The sequence below is a fragment of the Myxine glutinosa genome, chromosome 1, assembly GCF_964187855.1.
Source record: "Myxine glutinosa chromosome 1, kmMyxGlut1.1, whole genome shotgun sequence".
In the NCBI taxonomy this organism is placed as follows: domain Eukaryota; kingdom Metazoa; phylum Chordata; class Myxini; order Myxiniformes; family Myxinidae; genus Myxine; species Myxine glutinosa.
The window spans coordinates 83880021-83903198 of NC_136261.1; the positions used below are offsets into that span (position 1 = coordinate 83880021).

The 23178-nt window shown below is 43.5% G+C and overlaps 1 protein-coding gene across 3 annotated transcripts in view; it reads right to left on the minus strand.

Moving 5' to 3' along the window:
* Positions 1 to 23178, minus strand: part of PRKCSH (PRKCSH beta subunit of glucosidase II) — a 306309-nt gene that overhangs the window by 73384 nt on the left and 209747 nt on the right. For all 3 annotated transcript variants that reach the window (XR_013622808.1, XM_068114189.2, XM_068114202.2), the window contains one exon: positions 17718 to 17807. Coding sequence is in view for 2 of the 3 variants with exons in the window: in XM_068114189.2 (XP_067970290.2) it covers positions 17718 to 17807 (90 nt within the window). In the remaining variant the exon portion in view is untranslated. The remainder of the gene's footprint in view (positions 1 to 17717; positions 17808 to 23178) is intronic.

Sequence of the window (23178 nt, forward strand, 5' to 3'; positions counted from 1 at the left end):
TCAGTACCGACGCTGATAAGCTAGTATATATATATATATATATATATATATATATATATCTATAATTCCAGTAATCTCTGTGTGTCTGTGTGTCTGTGTGTCTGTGTGTCTGTGTGTCTGTGACCGCTGTTTCTCGACAACCACGGGTCCGATATACTTGAAACTTGCCAGGTATATTGCTGGGGACCCGAGGATGTGCCTTTTCAAGGTTTTAAATTAATCGGACAAGTACTTACCGAGCTATGGCGATTTAGCCGTTCGCCGTTCGCTTTGGCGTTGCGAATGGACCAAACCATTCATGTAAATAGAGGGGGGGGGGGGGGGGTTCTGTGGTCGTTCGCTTTGGCTTTGCGAATGGACCAAACCATTCATGTAAATAGAGGGGGGGGTTCTGTGGTCGTTCGCTTTGGCTTTGCGAATGGACCAAACCATTCATGTAAATAGAGGGGGGGGGTTCTGTGGTCGTTGCGAATGGACCAAACCATTCACATCGAATCATCGAATCACATCGAATGGACCAAACCGTTCGCTTTGGACCAAACCATTGCATGTAAATAGAGGGGGGGGTTCTGTGGTCGTTGCGAATGGACCAAACCATTCATGTAAATAGAGGGGGGGGGGGGGGGTTCTGTGGTCGTTACTGCCACGTGGTTTCAAAGTTTTTTTTTGTTGTTGTTGTTTGCACGCATGTTTTTTTGCACCCACGTACGGGCACGCCCTAGGATGTTTACACACACACACCCCTACACAAATTTTTTTTTTTTTTTTTTTTTTGGCAAGGAACGGGCACCCACGTACGGGCACGTCCTAGCTTATATATAGTACGGGCATGCCCTAGTATATATAGTTACGGTTTTCCGCCACCCTTCTCCCCCTTACCAAGGGGGGATTAAGCCCCTTGTTCTTTCTGGGCTTGACGGAACCGAGAGACTTGAAACGCCTCTTCCGGGCAAACGCAAGGTAGGGTTTCGGGACCAGGTCTCACTCGTACCTAAATACCTGCGCCGCCACGGAGGCGGGGAACCAAGCCTCGCACGAGCCACGTGTAATTTGAGTACACCGAGCAGATTGCGTACCACGTGGTCCGTGCAGTCACAGTTAATATTGGACCCCGATTCGAGCGGTTCTATTCGTACCACGCTTAGTCAATGAGGGAAAACACAAGAACGATCGAATGAAAGGAAGAACACGGGTTTTAATTAATTATTCCCACTATTATGAACAATGATCGATAGAAGCAGAGACACAGAGCAGAACTTAAGCAGTCTTATTCCAAAACCCCAGACTCGGGCCCGTTCACACTCACACAGGGAATTGCAGGCAGGATGATGTTCAGGCCAAACGCGCCGACGTGGCCGTCCAGGAACGGCCCCATCCGGCTCTCGTCGGTCCCAGCACGTCCCGCGAAGATGACCAGCAAGCGGTGGAAGGATCCTCGTAGCGCGTCCCTCGAACAAAAGGCAGCCGATGAGGCAGGAAGGCAAAGTACGCGTCCCTCAGCGCGGCTGGCGGTTCCACAGTGCGTTTTGCAACCAGTGCGCTATCACTCACGTAACTCAATGCACTATAATCACTCGGCTTCAAGCTCAACCGAGCGTCACTTTCATATGAGCGCGTATCCCGGTTCATGCGCGTCTTTCGCCGATCTCGTATCTTTCAAAGTCCTCTACTGCTGTAACTCACCGCCCTGCTAGATGCCAACTCCACTGACTGCTGAAACTCAACTTACTGCTCCTGGTGGCTTTGCGCAACGGCTTATATCTTCCACGCCCTGAGCCTTCTCAAACGTTCCAACCACGCCCTGTGACGCAGTGCTGCAGCCACACCCTCTGAGCCCTGATTGGCGGCTCGCGCTTACCGTCAGATTCTTTGCCGCCCTCATTCGGTCCCGACCCGACCCTCCAGGCCGGCCTCGTGTTAATTCGCGCCAAAAAGCCAAAGGCAGCATAAAGAGGTGTAAGAGTCATGAGGCAATGGAGGCGGGATAAGGCAATGGAAGTATGAGAAGGACCTATTCTCCTTACTCTACTCAATGCAGAACTAACACAGGAAAAGGACTATTCTCACACATACTATGAAATAACTGAACTATCGCGAGGCTACGTGTTGTTGTGTGACGAACTATGAGGGGGAAATTTAACCTTTATTATACAAAACTCAAAACCGCAACACTACCTCTCTCCCTCGCCAGACTCGTCCCCGAGTCGAACCCAACAACAACAAAAAATGGAACGACCGGTTTTGAGAAAGATCTGGAAACTAACTTTTACTTTTACATGTGACATATAGATGTGGTTCCCTCTAACATTTACTCTAACCCGTGGGTGCGACACTTTTAAAACACTAAATATTTCCCACCTATTGCGTTGAGTAGCTAATCAAACAGAATCACGCCCACAATGAACCGAATCCGGAATTTGTCAAACGAAACATATAGCCGGTGGGCATCATTTTATATACAAGCACAAAAAAAAAAACTCTTATTTACAGTTCTATGACCCAGGACCTGTCTTTTTTGGAAAGAAGATTGGAGGGGAGAGAAAGCACAGCAAAGGACAAATCACACTCAAAAATTCACATTTCATTTGCTGCTTGCTTCTTGCATCTTCTGTGTGCATATATCAAACCGGCAAGCCCCCTGACCGGAATACAGGCCATTCCTGCTCTTCAGGGCTAATTAAACTTACAACTCTTCTCGTCCCTAGCACACGATAATAAAAAAAATGAACAACAAATGTGTTCGTTTTATTTCTCTGCCAGGCAGGGCCAACCCTATGTGGTCCGACTGCGTGACATTGATGCCACTCAAAACAAGTGGTCCGAAGATGCAAGGTGAATTTGCAGCAAGGTACTGCACAGCAGAGGTGTCAGGCCACAAAACATGTGGTCCATAAGTGTGTGTAAGGTGCAGCAAAGTGTTTGTGGCAGCAAAGTGCTGCACAGGTCGATGATGCTGCACAGCTCCACCTCCAAAATGGTCCTGGGGTGGGGGGGAGAGACAAAGCACGACCAGCAAAGCAGAAAGGGCACAAAGGTACACAGCAAAACAAGGTAATGCAGCATGAGGGGCGTGGAAGAGCGAGCAGAGCAGGCTCGTCCCTATGCGTTCGGACCCCCCATCGTCGCTTACACTACCCTAGCCCTTTTTTTGGTATTTACAATTCGTCCCTACGTCTTGTCTCCCATATCCCCCTCTATTCCAAATTCGTCTCCCAATCCCTCCCAGGAAGGAAGGAATGGAACAACCACAATGTCCCATTACGTCATGATGCGTCTTACACTCAAACAGTTCACTTGGTCTTGGTGTGGAGCTTTGTCCTCCTTGGTGAATGGCTGTGGATGGCATGAAGAGAATTCCTCAATTCCTAACTACACCAATGACATTAACTCATTTAAACTAACCGGGGTCGTACCCTGCCAATCGGCCTTCTTTAAACTATATGGTTCTAAAAACCGAATTCCCATTGCCCACTCTGTGGTGCCCTTGAAATTTGGGTCTCACTCACAAAAAATTTTCTCTGTGCCCTTGCACAATTTCGGGGCTGGGTCGTGTGGCTCCACTAGCAGGTCCAACTACCTGCACACCTCCGCCACTGAAGTCGCCACCCGAGCTTACCTGCTCCTGCGACTACCTAAACTGGGGAAGGCCCCTCCTGGCTCTTTACCCCCTGATGCCCTCCTTGGCATTGGGCAACCCGGGTCCTTCCCTTGGATCCTCGGGCCCCACTGAACAACTCACAACGACTCTAACTGGCTCCCAGAGCCTACCTGCGGCCTCACCTGGCCGACAAACTACCAGTGGCGGAGTGCCCCAATAACCATACGCACCAATTAAACCACACGCCCAGCCATTTCACTGACTTATGCACCCTCCAAAGCACTACTTGCCACTACCTGCACCACAGGTGCCAATATCCAAACAATTTACCTAAGCCCTCTACCTGGGTTTGCACTACCCACCCCGGGCATTCGTGAATGGGTCCATCTCCCCCGTTCACTCCTTCGCACCATGCATTCCACACCAAGCTTTCCACACAACTCATTTGCACACCATTTAACTCCCACGCCAAATATCTTGCACACCTTTTGTGCTTACACACCTCTCGTCTTGCACACCATGCAAGTCAATTCACACTACTTTCCATACACCAAAACACTTCCTTTTACTCAACACAATTCCTCACACACACAGCATCATCTATATAACTGCTTTTCCCCTAAAACTCGTGCTTCCCCGTCATCTCTTTACACTATGCACTTCCCTTCGTCATTATCAACCATCTAATCTACCTACGTCCCCAATATAGTACAATGTCACTACTTAATTCTCATGTCCCTAAGGTCTTCTAATTCCCTAACATTATCCTAGCCCTCCCTCAGCTAGCTTCGGTGCCCCATGGAGGTAACCATTGTTGGCCCCCCCATGTGCCCAACACTGCCATCCCCCTAATCTAATGCTCATGGGTCCTGACGTGTGAGGAATGGTTAAACTACCATTCCCCCACGTAGGGTACACTATTTCCATCAGTCCTAGTATACTTGAGCCTCTTCGTGTGGAAATACATTGTCACTGCTCGGCTTTGAAAGGCCGAGCGATCCATGCGGGTATGGTTGTCTCCTGTAGGTTGGGTCCGTCCGGCATTTTTGATCCAGGGGAGGAGGCATGGATGGGCCGAGGTTCAGGGGCCCATCTCTGCGCAGGGCCTCAAAACCGCAAACCAAAACCGCACAAACTACAACACCGCAACAATATATGTGTATGTATATGTATATACATATACTGTATATATATATATATATAATTATATATATATATATATATATATACAGTGAAACCTTGACTTACGAGTGCACCAACTTACGAGTTTTCCGAGATACGAGCCGTCGCTCGGACGGTTTTTTGCTTTGTGATGCGAGCCGAGATCTGAGTTACGAGCTTACGCCACCCGCCACTAGGTGGCCCAACGAGCGTTCAGGTCACGTGGTTATCTTGCCGTGCAAGCATCTCTGCCGTATATCGCTGCTGCTTTGTTTTAGCATTTTTGTTATTTTGGAAAATTTCTTAGTTTTAACCATGGGTCCTAAGAAATTGAGTGCCAAGGGCAGTGCTGAGAAGAAGAAGAGGATGTGCATGGATATAAAACACGCAATCGTCGAAAAACATGAGCGAGGTGTGCGTGTTGTCGACTTGGCGAGGCAGTACGATCGTAGTACGTCTACGATATGTACGATTTTGAAGCAGAAGGAGTCGATAAAGGCTATAACGCCAGCCAAGGGCGTTAAGATTATTTCAAAGCTCCGGACCTCTGTCCATGAAGAGATGGAGAAGTTGTTGTTTGTGTGGTTGACGGAGAAGCAGCTCGCAGGAGATACCGTGACCGAGAGCATCATCTGTGAGAAGGCACGAGACATTTACGGGGATTTGGTGCAGCAGACGGCGGGAACATCAACGGACGAGGCATCGAAGAGTCATTCAAAGCCAGTCGGGGATGGTTTGATAATTTTAAGAAGAGGACCGGCATTCACTCCATCGTCAGGCATGGTGAGGCAGCAAGCTCGGATGTGAAGGCAGCTGAAGATTTTATTATAACTTTTGCTGAACTGATAGAAGCCGAAGGATACATCCCCCAGCAAATCTTCAACTGCGACGAGACAGGGCTCTTCTGGAAAAAGATGCCGAGGAGGACGTATATAACAGCAGAGGAGAAGAGCATGCCAGGCCACAACTTGTTCAGAGTGCCGGCGATAACTCGCCTTCTCTTTGTGGAAGACACGGTGAGATCCTTAACATCCAACAACTAATGGGACGCAAACGGGGCGCCCAGTTTAGCGGTACACACATTGATGAATCACCCTGCCTGCGAAACACCGACATGACAGGTTATAGCTGGGTCGGGATTCAAACCCAGGCTGGACAGTTTAGAGTCAAGTGTGCGTACCACCAGTCCAGGCCATCCTGCCAACTTGTATGCTGCATACAGGTGAAATATAAAGCGCGAGATATTTATATATATATATTTCAAAAAACAATTGGTGTGGTTTTTGGGGGGCTGGAACGGATTAATAGCATTTCAATTCATTTTAATGGGGAAATTTAATTTGAGAAACGAGCAAATTGAGTTACGAGCTCGGTCACAGAACGAATTAAACTCGTAAGTCAAGGTTTCACTGTGTGTGTGTGTGTGTGTGTGTGTGTGTGTGTGTGTGTGTGTGTGTGTGTGTGTGTGTGTGTGTGTGTATATATATATATACAGTGGAACCTTGACTTACGAGTGCCCCAACTTACGAGTTTTTCGAGATACGAGCCGTCGCTCGGGCGGTTTATTGCTTTGAGATGCGAGCCGAGATCCGAGTTACGAGCTTTCGCCACCCGGTCACGTGGTTATCTTGCCGTGCAAGTACAGTATCTCTGTCGTATAGCGCTGCATTTTTGTTTTCGCATGTTGGTTATTTTGAGTTTACGCCGCCAGGTGGGTTCTGGTCACGTGGTTATCTTGCCGTGCAAGTACAGTATCTCTGTCGTATAGCGCTGCATTTTTGTTTTCGCATGTTGGTTATTTTGAGTTTACGCCACCAGGTGGGTTCTGGTCACGTGGTTATCTTGCCGTGCAAGTACAGTATCTCTGCCGTCAACTTGTTCAGAGTGCCGGCGATAGCTCGCCTTCTCTTTGTGGAAAACACGGTACTGAGAAGAAGAAGAGGATGATGTGCTTGGATATAAAACACGCAATCGTCGAAAAACATGAGCGAGGTGTCGAGGAGGACGTATATAACGGCAGAGGAGAAGAGCATGCCAGGCCACAACTTGTGGATATAAAACACGCAATCGTCGTGTTTTATATAAAACTTGTGCTTGGATATAAAACACGCAATCGTCGAAAAACATGAGCGAGGTGCCGAGGAGGACGTATATAACGGCAGAGGAGAAGAGCATGCCAGGCCACAACTTGTTCAGAGTGCCGGCGATAGCTCGCCTTCTCTTTGTGGAAAACACGGTACTGAGAAGAAGAAGAGGATGATGTGCTTGGATATAAAACACGCAATCGTCGAAAAACATGAGCGAGGTGTCGAGGAGGACGTATATAACGGCAGAGGAGAAGAGCATGCCAGGCCACAACTTGTGGATATAAAACACGCAATCGTCGTGTTTTATATAAAACTTGTGCTTGGATATAAAACACGCAATCGTCGAAAAACATGAGCGAGGTGCCGAGGAGGACGTATATAACGGCAGAGGAGAAGAGCATGCCAGGCCACAACTTGTTCAGAGTGCCGGCGATAGCTCGCCTTCTCTTTGTGGAAAACACGGTACTGAGAAGAAGAAGAGGATGATGTGCTTGGATATAAAACACGCAATCGTCGAAAAACATGAGCGAGGTGTCGAGGAGGACGTATATAACGGCAGAGGAGAAGAGCATGCCAGGCCACAACTTGTGGATATAAAACACGCAATCGTCGTGTTTTATATAAAACTTGTGCTTGGATATAAAACACGCAATCGTCGAAAAACATGAGCGAGGTGCCGAGGAGGACGTATATAACGGCAGAGGAGTAGAGCATGCCAGGCCACAACTTGTTCAGAGTGCCGGCGATAGCTCGCCTTCTCTTTGTGGAAAACACGGTGAGATCCTTAACATCCAACAACTAATGGGACGCAAACGGGGCGCCCAGTTTAGCGGTACACACATTGATGAATCACCCTGCCTGTGATTCACCCATGACAGGTTATAGCTGGGTCGGGATTCAAACCCAGGCTGGACAGTTTAGACTTTAGAGTCAAGTGTGCGTACCTCCAGTCCAGGCCATCCTGCCAACTTGTATGCTGCTTACAGGTGAAATATAAAGCGCGAGATATTTTTATATATACTGTATATTTAAAAAAAAATTGGTGTGGTTTTTGGCGGGCTGGAACGGATTAATAGCATTTCAATGGGGAAATTTGATTTGAGATACGAGCAATTTGAGTTACGAGCTCGGTCACAGAACGAATTAAACTCGTAAGTCAAGGTTCCACTGTATATATATATATATATATATATATATATATATATATATATATATATATATATATATATATATATATATATATATATACATATATACACACACACACACACACACAGAGTGTTTCAAAAAGATGGACCCAATTTTAAAGCAGCATATTTCACGATGGCAACATGTTACAATTGCACAAAAAGTTACAAACGGTTTAATGAGTTATCAAGTTTTACTAACCATTTTATAAATGCTCTATCTGCCCTCTACCTGCTGCAAGGACAACATCGAGACGATAGTTGAATTCGTCCCAAACGTCTCTCAGTATCTTCTTTCACTGAAGTCACTGCTGCCATGATTCTGTTTTTGAGGTCATCCAGATTAGTCGCTAATGGTGGCACAAAAACACGGTCTTTGACGTATCCCCACAATAAAAAGTCGCATGGTGTAATGTCTGGGGATCTTGGGGGCCAAGAGTGTAGCGCCAAGTCTTGGGGTCCCGTGCGACCTATCCAACGTTGAGGCAGTGTCATTTAGAAAACGTCGAACCTGCAGGTGCCAATGTGGCGGTGCTCCGTCTTGCTGAAAAATGAAGTCATCGGAATCTTCATTAAGTTGTGGAAAGAGCCAGTTCTGCAGCATTTCGAGATAGGTTTGCCCCGTAACTGTTTTTCCCTAGAAAAAGAAAGGGCCATAAACCTTTATTTGAGAAATGGCACAACACACGTTCACTTTCGGGGAATCACGCTCATGCTCAACAGTTTCGTGTGGATTCTCTAGTCCCCATATGCGCACATTGTGACGGTTAACTTTACCGCTTAGATGAAACGTTGCTTCATCACTAAAAATCAAACGCGATAAGAAGCTGTCGTCTTCCATGTTCTGTAAGATCGCATCACTAAATTCTACACGCTTTCCTTTGTCACCTGTACGAAGAGCCTGTACCAGTTGCAACCGGTATGGCCTCAGGATTAAACGTCGCCTTAACACACGCCAGACAGTCGTATGAGGGATCGCAAGTTCTCGGCTGGCACGACGAGTGGACTTGCGCGGGCTACGCAGAAAACTCTTGAATTCTTCTCACGTTTTCCTCTGAAGTGCGTGGTCGCCCTGGGCTCTTCCCCTTACATAAACAGCCTGTTTCCTCAAATTGTCGGTACCAACGACGAATGCTCTTTGGCTTTGGCGGATCAATGCCAAAACGCCGTTGAAACGCACGCTGCACCACAATTACGGATTCAGTCTTGCTGAAATGCAGAACGCAAAACGCCTTGTGTTGCGGGGTCGCCATCTTGCGAACGACTGCGGCTAGAGGCTGTTGGTGCGCTGGGAGAGCCATCTAGCGGTGGTCATTTGAAACTCTATGCCCCGCCCTTTCAAGTGGTAAGAGGTTCATTTATGGGCGGTTCGTGGTTGCAGAGATATAGCAATTTCAAATCGGGTCCATCTTTTTGAAACACCCTGTATATATACAGTCACGTGAAAAAGTAAGTACACCCCATGTAAAGTTTTGACTTTCTCAACATATTTCAACATACAGCTATTGGATCTTCATTTCAATAATATTGATAGATAAAGGTGATATAATATAACAAATATCATGACACATTTACATTTTGTAGTCCATCGTATAATTTAAATAAACATAAATGCAAATTTCGCATGTGGAAAAAGCAAGCACACCCCATGAAATATTTTTTAAATCTTTTTAACATATGTGGACATATCAATATTTGATCTTCATTTAAACAGTATCTACAGATAAAGGTGATCTAATTGAACAAAAAACAATGTTAAATTGACTTTGCAATAATTTATTCAACAAAAATTGTTGCACATCATGCGCAATTGCATGCACAGCTCGTCTCAAATCCCCCCACAACATCTCGATGGGATTTAGATCCGGGCTTTGACTTGGCCATTCCAGAACCCTCCATTTCTTTCTTTTCAGCCATTCCTTGGTGGATTTACTGGTATGTTTAGGGTCATTGTCATGTTGCAAGGTCCACCTTTGGTTGAGCTTCAACTTTCCGACAGAGGGCCTCACATTATCCTCAAGCACCCTCTGGTACAATGAAGAATTCATAGTGGATTATATGATGGTGAGCTGCCCAGGCCCTGATGCAGCAAAGCTGCCCCAAACCATAATATTTCCACCAACATGCTTTACAGTTGGTATCAGGTTCTTGTGGTCAAATGCTGTCTTTGGTTTTTGCCAAACATGTCTTCTGGTACTGTGGCCAAATAGCTCTACCTTTGACTCATCTGTCCAGAGCACATTGTTCCAGAAGTGCTGGTCTTTGCCTAGGTGTTCATTGGCAAACTTTAGTCTTGCCCTGATGTTCTTTCGGGACAGCAAAGGTTTCCTCCTGGCACACCTCCCATGTAGATCAAATTTGTGCAGTCTCTTTCTAATGGTAGACTCGTGCACTTTGACATCAACAGTGGCAAGAGCTACCTGTAGGTCCCGTGATGACATTCTGGGGTTCTTCGAGACTTCTTTCAGCATCTTGCGGTCTGCTCTCGGGCTGAACTTATTGGGGCGGCCGGACCTGAACAAGTTGGCAGTTGTTTGGAATATTCTCCACTTAGTCTAGGCAAGAAATTCAAAAATATGTTTATTTAAGCTGCATGAGGCATTTTTGAGGAAAAGCAAACAAATAGGTTTTTCTGAAAGGGATTTTCGTGCTGAATATGAATATCTTGTTTGTGTTTCCCAAAATTGCCTAATTAGGTCATTAATTAAGGTCAAAGGTCAATAAGTGCAAAATTCAAGTTTTCACAGAAATTATTTTATTTTTAATATCCAATACAGTGGCGAAAAGGTTTATCGAGTATCTATCATATTAAGCCATATATCGTATGTCAAAGATTTGAATTTAATGGAAAATGTGAAAGAAATGTTTGCTTCTGAAGAGAATATCTCCGTAACGGTTGGACTTTTCATGCATTACCATATGGGCTTAACCCCTTCCAGCTTTGATATGTCAATGCACTAGTGAAATGGTTTTTCTGGCTTCTAAATTCTGGCTTCTTCTTTTTTTCTCCAAAGGTGAATTACTATGGAACCAGTTGTAAGCCTGAAGCACCAGAGAGAGGTATCCTTTGAGCTGTGTATCATATGTCAGCTGAGTGGTCGAGCTGAAGATGAGCCGTTTAACCAGACCGAACGGGGCTTAACTACCGTAAAAGAAGCAACGGAGATGAGGAAGAAGCTACGGAATGATGACTATCGGGCTGCCGTTGACAGGCTGACATCGCTCTTCGCAGAAAATTCAGAACCTGCACCAGAACTCAAGTGGCACAGAGTGTGTTATTCAAAGTACACACATAAGAACAATATTAATGCTAAACTATCCAATGAACAGCGTGTAATGAACAGTAGGCCTACTGATGAAGGTAGACCAGAACGATACTTGCGCAGCTGTTGTAACAAAATGGACTGGAAGTTATGCATTTTCTGTCAAGACCCGAAAAGCAAGAAGACAACGAGTAACGTATCGACTATGAATATGAGTTCAAACATATATAATAATGCAAAATATGTTCATGAGGTATTTGTACGCATTGCAGATACAAATGACTTGGTTGCAGCTGAAGGATGTTATCATTCAAACTGCCTGAATAAATTCTATAGAGATGCTAATAGAGCCAAAAGTGATAACAAATCAACTGACTTGGCCAGAGTTTGGCTCTGTCAAGAACTGAAACATTCTGCCGTGAAAGGTCATGTTCTTGAACTTTCCTCTGTGCTTGAAAGATACAAAGATCTTTCCAGCGAGGCAAACTGTGAAATACCATTGTCGTTTCTTAGCAGGATTACAACTTTCAAAGATACTTTAGTGAGGTTTGTTAGTAACAGTTATGAATTTGTAGTCATGCGCAATGCAATACCATCCGAAAGACAAACCCTCTTAGTTCCAACAATATTCTATCATGTACCTGTGTCAGAGACAGTAAATGAGCCTGTCCAAGAAACTATTCCTATTTTCAAACCAGATGATGATGAGTTTAGGTCCATAGTTCATGTAGCACTGAAACTTCGAAGTGATATATTGTCACACCCAGCCTTCAAGGGTGCAAATGTAACTGAAAAAGCTGAAGTAGCTAGTATCCCTCCATCTGTAAATATGTTTGTTAGTATCTTGCTTGGTGGCCAGAATCATATTGATCAGGATTTTAATGATCATGACAGCAACGAAGTCGATGCAATCAAGAAGGCAAGAGTCCTTAGCATTGGGCAAGAAATGGTTTATGGCGTTTGTGGGGACAAGAAAGCCCCACCTAAGCATGTTGGTTTAGGTCTTACTTTGCATCAAGCAACGCGATCAAAGAAACTTGTCAACCTATTCCACAATGCTGATAACATCGTTAGTTACAGCAGGATTCTTCAGTTTGATATAACGATGGCAGAGACTACATTACAACAACTTGATCCACAAACTGGGGCAGTAGTTCCAACAAATTTGGTTGCTGGTAGGTTTGTTCATTTTCCTGGGGACAATCTTGACATTAATGATTGTACCTTGGATGGTAAAAACACATTTCATGCAACCCAACTTGATGCATGGCAGAGGGGACCTGCTGGCGACAGTGCACTTGAGAATATTCAACCATCAAAGACTACGACTCTAAAGATTCCAGCATCATTGGAATAAATTCACGAAACTAATGCTACCAGAGGTGGCACTCGTCCAGACTTCGGTGACGTAGAAATAAATTGGTTTCATCCAACAGAAGAATATCAAAACAACCTCGAAGCTAGTTCTGCACGTGACATGGCATTTCTGCTTACTCGTCAGGACGTTGAGCAAAAGCCTTCATGGACAAGTTTCAACCAATCAAACCCCAGCCATGACGAACCATTAAAAAGTACAATTGGTTACATGCCCATCATTCTTGACATGAACATGGAGTTGTTGGAAGGTAATCATGAAGAAGCGGATACCCGAATTATACTCCACTGTATTCAAAGTGATGCACCAACTATTGTGGTGTCAGCCCGTGATACGGATATCCTTGTTCTACTTCTAGCGCATTTTGACAAGATGGTTTGCTCACAGTTATGGCTCAAGGCTGGCATCTCTAAGAAACCGAAGTATGTTCCAGTTCATGATATCAGGAAATAACTCGCCCTCGATGACCACACATTTGAAACAATCCCAGCATTCCATGCAATCACAGGGTGTGATATGGTATCATACTTCTCTGGACACTCAAATAAGTCAACATGGGATGTATTCTTGGAACACCATCATCTACTAAGGGGTCTTGGCAAGTCTCTGAGTCTGTCCAATGAAGTGTCCAATGATGCTGAGAGATTTATATGTCGCATATATAAGACATCATCCGAGAACTGTGACCAGGCCCGTGTAAAGCTGTTCAGTAAATGTCAGGCACCAGAATCAATGCCACCATCCAGTGATGCTGCACATCACCATATACAGCGTGCAAATTACCAGAGCTTCATATGGAGAGAAGCGTGCAATCCAAACCCAGTAATTCCTTCCCCAATGGACTCTGCTGGATGGAAGCTAGCTGATGGTCTTCTCTCACCGGTGCTTACATCTTTACCCCCTATCCCAAAAGCATGCAAGGACATTGTACAGTGTGGCTGTACCAAGGGTTGCACCAGTGATAGGTGTTCGTGAAAGAAATGGGATTTGAAGTGCACGGACGCATGCAAATGCAGTGACTCGGAGACTGTAACATGTAAAAACAAGACTAAATAACGCCAATGCTAGGATATTGCCACAATACGGTTATTTGACACTTCATCAGTGTTGGTTTAAGGGGGTGAAATATAAATATAAAATATAGAAATATAAAAAGGTGACATATTCCTTTCTAATATATTGTTAGATATATTGTTGTCATATATAGAGAGGAAACCAAAATCAGTTTTGGTGGCCTACGTTGGAAAAGAGACAAATCCATGCGACCAAAATTGAACTGTTATTGAAATATTGGCAATTGAACCGTTATTGAGATATTGGCGATAGAATCAAGAATTCCTATCATATTTTTCATTTAATTTGAATATTCAGCACATAATGTGACGTTTAATTTGAATGATATGTAGAAAATTCTTGTAAATTCATCTAGGGGACGTCAAATAGGACCTTACGAAAATTTCATTAAAATTCGCATTTTGTACTAATTAACCCTTGACCCTAATTGGTGGCTAATTATGCAAATTTCGCAAAACAAACAAAAAAGTCTCATTCCCCTGAACCTAGACAATGATGCTATGCCATATATTATTTTCACTGGTGCATTTTGACATGAAACATCAAAGGGAAATCGACTGACATGGCACTCCGTAGAAAGGTCAACCGTTATGGAGATATTCTCCATAGAAGTGAAAATTTCTTTCACATTTTCCATTAAATTCAAATCTTTGACATGCAATGTATGGCTTAATATGATAGATATTGGAAAATCTTTTTTACCACTGTATTGAATATTAAAAATAAAACAATTTCTGTGAAAACTTGAATTTTGCACTTATTGACCTTTGACCTTAATTAATGACCTAATTAGGCAATTTTGGGAAACACAAACAAGATATTCATATTCAGCACAAAATTCCCTTCAAGAAAAACCTATTTGTTTGCTTTTCCTCAAAAATGCCTCATGCAATCACATTTGCTGGAAATTGAACCAGTCTAACTTGTAGATGATCTTCCGGACAGTCGAATGATTGATTTCAAATTGTTTGGAGATCTTTTTAAATCCCTTCCCAGACTCGTAGGCATCTATAACCTTCTTTCTGAAGGCCTCAGAGAGCTCTTTTGATCTAGGCATGGTGACGCCGCAAACTTCAACAACAAAGAGCAAACCAAACGAAATGTCTGAGGTTTAAATAAGACAGGTTCCTCCAAGATCCTCTTTAATGATGTTCTAATCATTTGCACCTGATCTGGTGCATTGCATTACAAATTGCATACATATGATCGATGACCCATTTGTATTGAAATATTAAATTTATAACATCATAAGTCACATGGCTTGGCAGCCATATTGTATTTAACCGAAAACTTGAAAAAACCATCTTCTCCCAAACCACCACCCACATCGACTCAAAACTTTACGTGTGTCATTGACTAGGCATGTCGATTAAGAGATGATCACGAAAACATCATTGGTCACATGGTGTGGCAGCCATATTGGATTGAAGGAAAATATAAAATAATTATATCTCTGAAACCGCTTACCCTATTGATGCGAAATTTTACATATATCATCTAACATCATTGTTGCATGTAGTTTGAAAATGATGACATCGTAGATCATGTGGCTTGGCAGCCATCTTGTATAGAAAAACGAACCTTATCCGATCAACACGAAACTTCACAAATGTGATTCCCTACCCATACATATGCAGAGTGTCCCTTTTTCAGGTTCATATGGCATGTGGTGTGGCAGCCATATTAGCTTGAAAGCCGATATTTAAAAATATCCCTTCTCTGAAACTGCTTTACCGATCGATGTGAAATCTGTCTTGGCTGGTGAAAATGTGAGACTTGAAAACAGCTGAAGGGATTTAAATCAAACTTGTTTATTTTTAGGACAGTGAATGAGGGCATCCACCCATTGTGGAACTGTGTGGAGGCATATTGGCGACACGGTCGAATTGCTCTAGTTTATATTGCTTTGAGAAGTATTGCAATATTTCCGTTTGTGTGCTACTCCCATGTCCATGCAAAGGATTCTTGCTGTGGTATAATAATGTTACCTTTGGAACAGTTGCATTAAAGCTTGAGGTCCCAATTCTTCCTCAAACACAGAAACATGGGCTTTTAAAAGAGGCAAGAGCTAGAATAAAGAATGGATCAGGATGAAACATAAGAAAAAGGAACAGCAGAATGAGAGAGGGGAAATGCCAACAGCATGGCCGATGGATAAAATTAATGAAGACAGACAACAAGAGATGTGCAGAAAGGTTGAGGGGTAGGGAAGAATGCAGTGGCTGAATAAGTAGGACAAAGAAGCAAAACATTTCATTTCAGATGGGGGGGAGGGGGCGATATATAGCATCGATGGGGTGAGGGGGCGATATATAACATCGATTGGGGGGGGGGGGGGGTAAAAGCGATATATAACCTAGTTTAACTAGAAGAGCACTCGGTAGAGCACATACCTCCACCAGGCTGAACAGTTTATGGTTTCTATTCCACTGATAGGCCGAATCTGGATTCGGATTTGATCCAAAATCGAATCGGCATCTTCTCGTCACCGAACCAACTTGTCCACCAAGTTTATTCATTACACGTGCACAACTTTTAAAAATATGTTAAATATCGCTTTTCGCCCGATCTCTCAATGGTGAAGAATCACTTCAAAAATAAAATACTTATCGTATGTGAATCCATATACAGATCTTCACCAAAATCGAATTGATTCGGTCTTGTCACACACCCAACACACCCAACATTTAAGTCCACCAGGTTTCGTCCATAACGTTTTGAGATATCCTGCTATATATCGTGTTTGCCCCATCTCCCCTATATATCGTGTTTGGTGAAGAATCACTTAAATTCTACTAGCCGGATCCGGATCCGGATCTTCTCCAAAATCGAATCATTTCATCCTTGTCACATACCCAACCTCTCCGCCAAATTTCATCTGAATCCATCCACAACTTTCTGAGATATCGTGTTCACAAACAGACAAACAGACAAACAAACAGACAGACAGGGGTGAAAACATAACCTCCATCCACCTTCGGTGGCGGAGGTAAAAAGTTGTGGACGAGTTTTGAATAAACTTGGTGGACGAGTTGGTTAGGTGACAAGAACAAGCCGATTAGATTTTGGTTCAGGTCCGAATCCAGAGTCGGAATCCATCAGTGGAATAGAAACCATAAACTGTACAGCCTGGCGGAGGTATGTGCTCTACCGAGTGCTCCTCTCGTAATCCAATTAAAATGCGCATGAAATAATATTACTAATACAGACAAAACTGCAGGTCTAATTTCAGTAAAACATATGAAACTGCAAGTTTATGTGGATGCAGATGCATCTCATATGTTGTTGCATCACCATTACACTGTGCTAAAGAAATGCAAAGGGAGAGCCTGAGCAAGTGCATCATGTACGAGTTTCGCAGTTTGTGCTTGTGTAAATGGTGTGCAACGGTTATGCGACCATCGATTGCAGAACAAGTTTGATTTCTCTGATAAAGCTATGGTATCAGTGCAATAACCCAGAGACAATGTTGCTTCCTTGTGTTAGAATCATTGTAATCACTTCAGCCATTATTGTGCTCACCTGGCTGAAGAAAGAAAGAAAGATCATTTGGCGGCTTAGCAATCTCCCAATTTTGTACTTACGTTGTATGGTGTCTTTATCAGTCTTGGTATTTGTTAACACACTCGAGGATAAAAGGCATGGCTTTCAGAGGTTTATGACTTCACTCTATAGCAAACTTTTCAGACTGTCATTTTGTACACATTTGATGTGGCAGCCATTTTTTTCCCATGCCATTCCTCCATATGGAGTACTACCTTACTCCATGATGGAAAAAGACGTATTTTGTTTTACGATTAAAAACTCCTCAGCTCCTCCATTAAATGTGTAAATAAATTTTCATCAAACCCAGAAAGCTATTATTTTTCTCTCAAGATTCAATCTTTAAAGCAGGATGAGTGCAAGCAAAACATTTATATCTTTAGCAAAACATTTGTATGTGTTGTTTACTGACTTAAAAAACATACTTACTCAGGTGTGGTCATTTCAAAACATTTGCCATACATATATGCAAATTCCCCATTTCTTCCTAAATCAAGAGACAGTTCCTTCTCCAGGTCCCTGGAATGGAAAGAAATAGGACAATAAACAAAGAAAGAAAGAAAGAAAGAATAAAAATTAAAGCATGCATGCATTTCCATTCACATAAATAGAAAACTTTCAATGTCATGTGATATGCAAAGCCAAGATGTAAATATATAATAACATTTTACTTTATTGTATTTTGATGAAGCAGACCTCCATCATATATTATGAGGATTTATTTTTCCATTCAGCACAAGTGTCAGGTGACAAGTTATTACCTTGTATGACAAAAAGTGAAAGCAACACTTCTATGAAATTGCTTTCGTACAACGGTAAACTTTGAATGCAACCGACACTGACATTGCAACAACCTAATATCCCAATGAAGACAAACATTTGCTCAAGATGGAGAGCAATAGGTTAGCTATAGTTCTGGTCGCATAAAGAACAATGGAAACAATTAATTATTCCTAAATGTATTACGTGGAGCCTGGCTAAATCTATGCCTGGCTGTACAGGAAGGCCATGCCATTAATTTGGCACCATCTGGCAGCTGAGCGATGCCGTCAAATTGCAGATTTGCCACCCTGTGGAGCTTCCACCTCGGTTGGACATTTGTTCAACATTCAATGCTCCAATACGGGTAACATTTCGAACATCAGTGGCAGGAAAGACAAAAGATTACACATTTGTCCTTGGGCCTGGAACTCTACTAACTACATGACTAAACTGAATAAATATAGCAGGATGGTTGAAATGTGACCCAAACCTTTGCTTATAAAGGAAAGAGCAATGTATTTGGCCAAATTATTTTTCAGGGAAGTTTTTTTCCGAGTGTTGGTAACGAATACCCACACATCAGGCAGATTCTACTTTCATGTATTTGTAGAAAATTGAGGTGGCAACAATGAGGGTGGAACAGTGAATAATTACCGAATTTATAATCAAAAACATAAAGCCTGTTTTTATTTACAAACTATTGCCTCTTATGGCCATGGACAAGTTTGGTTATAAACATATGTCGAGGGCAGATTAGAATCACCCAGGATACAGTAAGTGAACATGCCAAGTACAAAAACCTGAAAGAAACAGAAAATCAGGCATTCAAGCAATTCAAACAATGCAGGGCTCACAATTCCATTCTTCTTCTTTCAGAGGCAGCACAAGGTCGTGGGTAGCATCATTGGCTCAGGGCAAGGCTGTGCCGCTGATGCAATGCCCTCTGCAGGTTAGGGCAGGGATTTGTAATTTGTTCAGGGTGCCAGTGATAGTTTGCCGACTCTTCGCAGACACCGTGGCATCTTTAGCATCCATCAACTAATGCCGGCAGAGATGATGCCCAGTTTAACGTCCACCCAAGGGACGACGCATACATTGACAAATCACCTTGCATGTGAAGCACCGTGATGAAATTGTATTGCTGGGTTAGTCTAGACAACTTAGTGGTGACAGGTGAGTGTGTGTACCTCTATGCTATCCTGCCAGCCCATAATTTCCATAATTCCATTATAGACAGAGGTTAAGTCAGAATACCAGCGAGCAAAAGAAGACCGGCCAGATAACGCTGTGATGACAAGGGTCTGGCAAATAAAGTGGATTGGGAAGCATTGAACAGGGAACGTTTCGTCACAATCTGCATTCTCAATCTTGGGTTCATGATTAGTATAAATGAAACTTTGTATTAAAATATTTAAAATATAAAAAACGTCCTGAAGCTTTGTGTGAAAACAAAAATGAGGATTAATATTCTTGAACAGCACTTAACAGCAATAATATTTTCCACTTCAACAATCCGAAACAGCAAAATACTGCATTGCAGTTATACATGTCAGAAATAAAACTTACAATAAAGTCTTCTTTTTTTTTCTTTACAGGAGCGAGTCACATAGAAGAGCAATATAGAACTGCCACTGAGACAAATATCAAGGGAATGGCCAAGCAGGAAAAGAGGAGAGTGGATGGGGGTGGGGGTGGATACAAACTAGATGGTGGGATGCTTGGTTAAGGAGCGTTAATGACAAGAGATTGCAGTGCACTGCTTTCTTGAAGCCCCAGGAGGGAACGACCACTGGAAGGTGGTTTCATGGAAGTGAGAAGCAGGGATTAAAAGAGTTTAGGTGTGCAGTCAGCCTGGATTTAGGAGGCCTAACCAGAAGGGAGTTACTGGAATAATGTGTGCCTTCTTGAGTTGCTCGGGAGGGTCGGAGGACAGACAGAAGAGGTAGCAATATCAGAAAACAGATGGTAGAAAAGAGAGACTACCAACCTGCTTGTGATGTGAAAGCAACAGACCTTATAATACAGCCTCATCATAGTAGATTCCATTAGTTTTGACAACTTCAGGTTCCATAGTATCCAGAAGAAACAGACATGATGATGGGGTGCTAGCCCATAGTGGAGAGCAGTGCTCCGATGAGCTACAGATGAATGCCTTGTAGTTTGAGAGTCGCTCTGATTTTCTAAGGCAACACTTGGATGGAAGGAAGATGCCAAGTCTGCATCTGGCTTTGGAGGCCAGTCAAGGAAAGGTCATGGCTGATGGTGAGGCAGAGAAGTTCAAGAGACTGAAGGAAATAGAGAGCTCTTACTTACAGTGGATGATCATGGAAATCGATGAGTTAGTTTGACAATCATTCCAAAGCGATGGGGTGAGTCTATGATTTCAAAAGGATTGAAGGACATGTTCCATTTATCAGACCATAGTCTAATTACTTCCAGATCAGAAGAGAGATGCTGCTGATGTCTGCCTAGCAGAGGGAATAGGGTGCTGTACAACACAATGTGGAGAAAACTGAATAAAAGTGGAGAGGGATTTCCAGAGTATTGTAGTCATTAATACGGATGCAGAACAAGACGGAGAAAAAGACTGCCTTTGGAACTCCAGCCTCCAATTGGAGAGGGGAGGAAGGGATTCCATTGATGGTAACGCGTTGACTAAGACTGGACGAAGCCAGAAATCCAAACATGAAGACGGCCTTCTAGGCCAAAGGTAGAGTGCTTGGTAAGCAGAGCAGGATGCCAGACAGTGTCAAATGCCCGAGATATGCCCAGAGAGACGGTCCTAACCTGTCGTTTGAGATTGACCTTTGTTGGGAGATCAGTGGAAGCATGTCCTGGATAGAGTGACAGGGTTTGAATCCAAACTATTTGAGATCAGGGCATTGGAGAGAAGGGCGGGGAACAGGGGTACATGGCACGCAACAAGCGTGGGAGGGGGTTTGGAGGGAGGATGAGGAGTGTGGGATTCATGCTGGGTACAGATTGGGTAGCATTGATGGTATTGTACTTGCATTCTCTGCAGAATGGACTACTCATGATTCCTAATTCTCACTAACAAAGACAAACATTGCAATGGGGATGAAATGAAGGGCAAGTGAAAGTACAGAGGAAAGTTGTGCTACAAGTTAGGAGGGACCCACAGACCGAGCGTTTACATGCTCGACAGAGTTGGAAAAGGAATTGTGTGAGAAAAAGAGGAAGAGACAGTGATGAGGAAGAGGAAAACGTGAGGTGATCATGTCAGAGGTTCAGAAAAAGAAGCATTTTGAAATGTCCTTAAAAGCTTTTGAGGTAAGAAAGGGAGAGGGTAGGGATGGGGGCAGGTGTCGGGTTGATGTAACCCACCAACTTGCCTGTGATGGGTGAACAAGCAGGCACTAGGACTCAGTCGCCTGCGTTGTACCAATAATGTGAAAAGTCATGGACGACCACCTCCAAGAGAGGAAAGATAGGAAGCAGTTGCACCAGCTCAGAGTGGGAAGTCAAACTCTAGTTCGCTGACATGTGCCAAGTAGCTGATAAACCACTTTTATTTTTCCAGTGGCCCTCTTCAGGGCTCACCACCCAAAAACGAACTAGCTTTACCTCACCTTCTCCGACACGGTGATGATTAGTGTCATCATCATTGAGCAACGGACAGATAGTAGGAGTAATAGATAGGCTTGAGAAACATGTTCGGCACTGGCAAGTTGAAGGACATACACTGGTTGCGTGCCATGTGGAGGACAGCCAGGTGAGTTTGCCTTCCAGGTGATTACAAGCTGCTTTGTGGCAAATGCCTCCCAGAGTACATCAGTGTATGTTTGGGAATCGAAATGTTTGGGATGACAGCTGGAGATGTGAAAGGGAGAATTGGTGAAGAAGAGAAAGCAGTCTGTTGATGAAGGAATTCCAAGAAATGTCGATGTCAGGAAACAATAAGGTGATGGAACAGTCTGTCATAGAGAAAGCAGATTTCAGACTGGACCAATTGCCTTGCTGAAATGTCATAACAGTCTGTACCTCAGCAACTCCCTGAAGCCTGCCAAGGAGAAAAACACTTTCACAAATATATTATCAGAAGAGCCAGCCAAAGAGGAGCATCGAAGTAGCAGGCCAGGTTTGAGGGGAGATATATGTCACAGGATCTAAGAGAATGGCTGCTAGTTGTAGAAATGCCAATCGTAATAAACCAAATTAATGAGCAAGGCCAGCTGTTTCACAGAAGGCCTCTGCTCTAATACAATGGACTGTAATTTGAGAACTGCGACATAGCTCAGTGGTATAATGACAACCTTGGTTTCCACATATTAGAATGAGAGAACTCTGGTCAGAGGACAGCAGAAAATTATCATTTGAGGAAAGGGCCTCGGAGACTGCATTATCACAGCTGAAGGGGAGGGGTGGCGAGAGGGGGTGGGGGGAGAGGGTGCAGGAAGGTAAACCACACACCAAAACAGGAGATTGTTAATGGTGAGATAGAAAACCACAAATACTCTGAAATTTGGAAGGAGTTGTAGTGAAGAGATTTAAAACCAGACAGCAATAATACCACCACTATGATGAGAGTTTAGTGTATGACAGTGCAGCTGGGAGTAGCCAGGGTGGAAGACAAATGAGTTGGGAACCTCTTGGGCAGGGGGGTTTTATGTCCAGGCAGAACAGCAGCAATTTTTCAAAAGCAATTAGAAATCAAGAAAGAATTTGCACATTCAAGGCAATTATAAAGTTAACAGACTGATATTATCATGAAACGTGTTTTACATTCAATAGCTACTGAAATGTTTCTCCTTCCAAAGACTCTCCTGGTTATTATGTGTCGATACCAGCTTTCCTTTGATCTCTGAAAACATTTTGTCGCTCTCTTCTGGACCAGATACACAATATAACTGTCTCGGATCAAAAAATTGATGACGTCATTGCCCTCCTTTAAATGTACTTTTACGTTCTGTTTGAAAGACAAAGCGAGCTGGAGATCACATGAGTAAGGTGGGTGGTTGAGAACTGGTATGTGATATTTTGGTCAACTTCACAGAACACATTAACCCACACAGTCTTGAGAAAAAGGACATGGGCAGGCTCTTTTCAACTCTTGCTTTGTGTTTCCCAGCACAATCTGCATTTCCTATGAGCCGCAATTGTGTTTCAG